The sequence below is a fragment of the Amphiura filiformis genome, chromosome 8 (genome assembly GCF_039555335.1).
Source record: "Amphiura filiformis chromosome 8, Afil_fr2py, whole genome shotgun sequence".
Classification (NCBI taxonomy): Eukaryota; Metazoa; Echinodermata; class Ophiuroidea; order Amphilepidida; family Amphiuridae; genus Amphiura; species Amphiura filiformis.
Genome location: NC_092635.1, coordinates 11,154,747 through 11,160,746, shown reverse-complemented (window position 1 = coordinate 11,160,746; position 6,000 = coordinate 11,154,747). Strand labels below are relative to the sequence as shown.

Sequence of the window (6,000 nt, the reverse complement as noted above, 5' to 3'; positions counted from 1 at the left end):
ATGATTCACAACCTGCTGCTGGCCCATATGAAATTATATTTTAAGTATTACTTAAGATATTAGATGACAGAGATTTAGTCAATTCCTAACCTAAAAGAAGATAAGATAAGTATTTTCTACTTCTTTTACATGCTGTTTTATACTGGATATTTCCAAGCAGGGATGAAGCTTTTTCCTTAATCTGAGATTATGTTCCTCGATTTACATCACTGACCCTTAAAAATCACCTGTTTTAATGTGATGTCTACGGAAACATAATTTTAACTACGATCATCAAAACATAATTGGATAAAAAAATCGCGATAACTTTCTCTCTATAGTTATGTGAATAAAATGTGTGTTATTTCGGTAACAGATATACCTTGTGCCTCCAGCAAATAATAAAGTCCATATTTGTAAGTAATATCTGCAACTGCAAATAATCTGATGGGTGTACAAGATTCATATTCGTATAAAACTCCCAAGGCATTTCGATTCATGCATTTTTCCAATCGATCAAATATAACATGTAACGATACTTAGCATGCATGTAAGCATTCAGGCAGCGCGCCATCATGCATTGGCCACAACAACGTGGGTGCATGAGTGAGGGAAAAAATATGGATCGATGATTCACTCTATTTGCTAAAATTTCAGCGGTATTTCAAAATCCATTTATTTTCTAGAACAAGGCCGCCATTTTTTTTGCAACGATTAAAACATTTTGGAATCAATAATGGAGTCGACAAGCTTATTGAAAGTGTGAATGTTTGTGGTTATGCACAGATTGCAGAGATTAACGTTTGCATACTGTTTTTGTTTTGCATATTGAATTTCTGCTGGAGCAGCGCGCGAGTCTGATACCTGTCTACGGTAATACCCGTGTCGTCTGCAACGGCCATAGCAAAAGGGCGCCGTTGTATAATTCAACCGTGTTGTTCACCTGTGCTCGAGTCTTTTTTGCTGCCGTGAGGCACCATAGAATTGAATGATAAACTACCTCAAAATTCCACCATTGTAAATTGTTTGTATGTTTATATTGTATGCGTTGACAATTTTGAAAGCAGCGTTGACTTTCCAGATACTGGTTTAACAAGCAGGACAGGAACTCGTTTGACCGGCCGCAATGGGTTGGACACCACGTGGCTGTCTAGGGGTCATATTGGCCCTCACTCTACTATCGCAAGTCAAAGGTAAGTTATTAAGCTTACTTATAACATATAAAAATGGTAGTTTATATGTATTAAATAATTAATCGTATATTCGTATGCCTGTGCTTGTTGTGAAGTTGTGAAAGCTCGTACAGTATATATGGCAAGACAGAAACTGTTGATGACTATACTTTGTTGTATAGTAAGTTCTTGATATATAGCGCCTCGTAATATCATTTATAAATGATCATATTTCATTGTCAATATGTTAGCACTTTGTCTTAATTGGGCCCGTATTGTTTTCACAGGATGTGTGTTTGCCGTAGTATCAGCAATCATATTTCATTCAGTTTTCAGGAATAGAAAAGTCAATAACATTTTTATTCGTATTGTCAACGCCGTTTCATGGCGTGAATTTGTCACTAGCTGGGTGTTTTTACTACATACGTTTGATAAGGTGAAAGTTTAAGGTTATAAACAAGATCTTCAGGGGAATTGAAAACTTGCTGATAGCAAGCTAAAAACCGGTATCAGTTTTTCAATATATATGCCCGTGAACACTATACGACACCGTGGTTGTAAATCCCAGCATATGCTTATCCTCATGAGGTGGATGATGAACTATTTAATCCTTTTATCCAGCCAAACAGGCTTACTTTGCTTACGTATACAGAGGGTGAGTTTGAAGGGTGATAATTAAACGCCATCAACCATAATATTCACGGGTGCATTAGGCATCTCAACACTGATAACGAATTCTCTAGGCCCTTGCGTATAATAATGTAGATGAAATTGATTAAAACTTGAAGCATATAATGGTTGGTATATAATAATCACGAAAGGTTGCCATCTTTGTTTCTGTATTCAAACTGGAGGTACATAAATGAACTTGGAAGAACCTTTCTTGCTTTTGATACACCATTTACTAGTACTTTGCACATGTAAAACAAACGTTGCAGGAAAAGAGCCGAATTTGCGAACATTATTCATCATGTTGTACAATGGTACAGAGAGCGAGAAAGCGTATTTGAGTTGAAGCTAGGCAAATCCTTCACCCGGCTCCTTCTTATATTGTTTTGTTAATCAGGTTGCACTCATTAATATTAATGAGTAACAAGTTAAGTCCAGGAATGCGGACATGCACCTGTAACCTATTTGTATTGAAGTATGTACTAATAACAATAAGACGGAATTGGCATATAAAGGGGACATCACAATGTTTTTACACCTGCATGTCTACAAAGAATAGACGCATGCTTCATGTAGTAGCACAACAAGAAAAACAAAGTAAAGTGTCATGTAAAGGTTACGCTTATTATCACATGATGTCATAATGCTTGTCGACGTCCCAAAAGGTCAAAGAATCTGGAATGTCAGACACCTGCAAGAAGTCAAGTGTCGCTCGTGTTACGTAAACGATGGTGAGGTTTGTTTAAGCTCTCAAATATGTCTCACATGTCACTGTAGCAGTGTTAAACTGCTTATTTGGCTCCTATTGCAATCTTGAAAAAAGGTGTTTGGGCTTTTGAACTAGGTCGGATGTCTCAATCTAAGACTTCAGTCGTCCTATGAATTTAAACTCTGTAAAAACGAGTGCAAGTAACAATGCTGTAAGTAACTGACACCGTAGTTGAATTCAATATTTACTTTAAGGTGGTACTACACCCCTTGATAAATTTGTGACTATTTTTGCATTTTTCTCAAAATATAATAACACACTAGTAACAAAGGTTATGTATATTATAGGGGCAAGGAATCCAGTTACTACACTGGAACTTCAGTGACTCAAGACAAGCGGTAGGTTATTTATGATAAGAAAAGAAGACGGCTAGAATGTACCTCATTTCTAAGTTAACATACATAATGAACTACTTGTCTTGAATCACTGAAATTTCAGTGAAGTAATTGGATTCCTTGCCCCTATAATATACATAAATTTTGTTAGTGTGTAGTTATTTTTTGAGAAAAATGCAAAATTTATCAGGGGGTGTAGTACCCCTTAATTCTGTAGAATAGTTGCATTGCATTTAACCAAGTGGTGTCATGGTGTCACGATATGTATCAGTTATATTAATCGCACAACACATTTGGCTCGCAATGTTCATATAATTAGTCATATGGATTGGAGGTAACTTATCTTTTGATTCAAAACATTACCAAGGGGTATTGCACTATTTCATTTAACTAAACATTTGTCATCGACATGTCGTGAACCCTGAATGATGACCATTAAATAATCGAGTATGACGCGCGTCTGTCCAATTCTAAGAAAGAATCACGAATACATATTTTGAGATTAAATTGTCATGCTAAATTGCCCCTAAGTTAAAATGTATATTTATAAATTTGTTGACCGATTGCGATGGAAATTGTCAACGTAATGTAGAGCGTTCGATTGATAAGCTTATATGTTGTAAATAGTTCTCGGTTGGCTTTATTGGAGAATTTGAGAATATCCAAATCGAAGAGAAACTGAAACATAAAAAGTAACAGAAAACGATTATTTTCACAGTTTTCGAACGTAAAATGGTAAAATGGTTATTCCAAAAGTTCTGGACTAAAAGTGCTAGTAAGAATTTAAACGTCTAATTTTATCTTAGTTTGCTTGTCATTTAAGCCATTACCCGTAAACAAAGTTGGAGAAACTGTAATTCCTGCAACATACGTCCTATCTTCATCATCTTGGCCAATCAAAATCAGTTTGACAAAGGCCATCTATATCATACGATGCTTTTTGATGCAGTTTCCAGATTGAGATCAGAGCTGGTCCGCAACAGTAGATAACAATGAGTGAATGATTTCAATCTATTCAACAAGATTAATCCACATACCTTGGAGCAACCAACGTTGCGGTCAGTACCACTGACCTTCAGCTGGGTTGTGATCTTCAGCTGGTGTTTAACATCACAACCCAGCTGAAGGTCAGTGGTACTGACCGCAACGTTGGTTGCTCCAAGGTATGTGGATTAATCTTGTTGAATAGATTGAAATCATTCTCTCATTGTAGGATTCGGGATTCCCAGATGATTGAGAGTATTCACAACAGTAGATAACGTGTCGCGTATCATGCGTTGCATTGACGCCCCGCAATTATAATAGATTCGGAAATTTACCCATTTGAACTGATTATCATAATGGACGACGCCTATTCACAATCAATCTGAATTGAAGAGACTTATATAAGCCCCAAGTATCACCATCAGCTCTATTCCACTTGACTTTAGTTCTTGACTCATTTAGTGATTATTTTAATCAAGACGTTTGTCCTTCAGACAAGTTCAGACGTCGAAGTTTTGCATTTTACCCCGAATATGATGAAGTCAAGAGTATCTATCATCATTATCCGGTTTGGCTCTATGACAAGTATCATATTTTAATGAAGCGATGAAGCTTGATTAGGTGTGACAAATTCAATAGCGCATTGTCCAACTATAAGTACTCATACTTGCATTCGTGTCATTCTACTTCTAATGAGCATAAAGTATTAAAGTATAGCCGACTTAAACACTAATAATAACCACATTTGTAACTCACTAATATTACACGAACTCAATTGTTCTTACAGCACAAGATACGCTGGACCGTGAGGTGTACTCTGGATACGAAGATAAGCTGGTTGAAGATCTGTTGCGCACATACAGTACCTATGTCAGACCAGTCAAGAATGAAACTCAAATAATATATATACAATATCATCTGAAGCTTTCCAGAATCCTCAAAATCGTGAGTTAATTGATTATGTAGATGGAGATGCTGCACAGTTTATATAATGTTCTTCCTCTCTCTCCAATTATTAACCATTGATGATCAATTGATTAACACTATGTTATTTTATTTTAAAATTGCCAATGCCTGTAATTGGCATAATAGATTACAAAGATATATGCTGCAATAAGTCTTATCGTAAATCGAGAGATTACTTGAATACAATTGTCACGTAAAATATAAGAACGGTCTGTTAATCTTGAAAAGCCCCCTCCAAAACGATTCTGCCAACTTTACTTGAACATCTCCTTTAGCTTTTTCGCGTAGTTTGAGGTATAGGATAATAGGTCTTATGTTGAGAATAATTTAAAAGTGGACTTCAACACTACTTGTTTATTTCGCTTACCAGGAGCGCTTTCGAGGAACTTCTTCTTCAGCAGCCGATGTTGTTAGCGCTGATGTTTCTTAGAAACGGCAAGAGACCAACATGATCAGATGACGTCACACTAGGACCAAGAAAAATCACAGCTAACAGCATTGGCTGACAGTGAGGAGAAGTTCCTCGAAAGTCAGTGAAATAAACAAGTAGTGTTGACGTTCAATTTTAAATCTGCAGTTCTATTAGGTTTCATGTTCTTTACTTTAATATCTACAATATTATACACTATATTATCTTTTGACCTCAAATTATTGCTACCACTAGCCAATCTAAATACATCGTATCTATCTATCTATCTATCTATCAATAATCAAAGCGTTAATTAATCAAACGACTTGTTTCAACCATCGAGAAAAAGGTTTGTCTTCAAATGCTTCCATTGTTCGTGATTAAGTGATTGCTTCACTTAGATTGTCACAAGACTGCCACTAGTCCATTGATTTAGGAAAGTTTCGACAAGCTGTTTATAACATCATTGCTTTTGATCTGCATTGAAAATAATGACACTAGTGTTCTGGTTAGGTTGTGCTAACATACTAGATTCAATAATGACAAAAGAAGCTTTACTTTAAATAGCAAGATGAATGAACTGTATATGCAGCTCCATTATAACATCAATTTCAAGCTGCACTATAAATACTACTCCAGGCCTTAATGATTATATCAATTAATTACTAATAGGTCTCTCTATAGAAGTAGTTATTGTCGTCAAAATACCGTGTTGTT

The 6,000-nt window shown here is 35.9% G+C and overlaps 1 protein-coding gene across 3 annotated transcripts in view; it reads left to right on the top strand.

Moving 5' to 3' along the window:
* The first annotated feature begins 571 nt into the window (after nucleotides 1-571).
* Nucleotides 572-6,000, top strand: part of LOC140158603 (neuronal acetylcholine receptor subunit alpha-10-like) — a 54,752-nt gene continuing 49,323 nt past the window's right edge. For 2 of the 3 annotated variants that reach the window (XM_072181760.1, XM_072181761.1), the window contains exons 1-2: nucleotides 573-1,172; nucleotides 4,696-4,853. In XM_072181760.1, the coding sequence (XP_072037861.1) occupies nucleotides 1,106-1,172; nucleotides 4,696-4,853 (225 nt within the window). In that variant the 5' untranslated portion in view covers nucleotides 573-1,105. Of the gene's footprint in view, nucleotides 1,173-4,695; nucleotides 4,854-6,000 lie in introns of all 3 variants that reach the window. The other variant, XM_072181762.1, reaches the window with a different exon arrangement.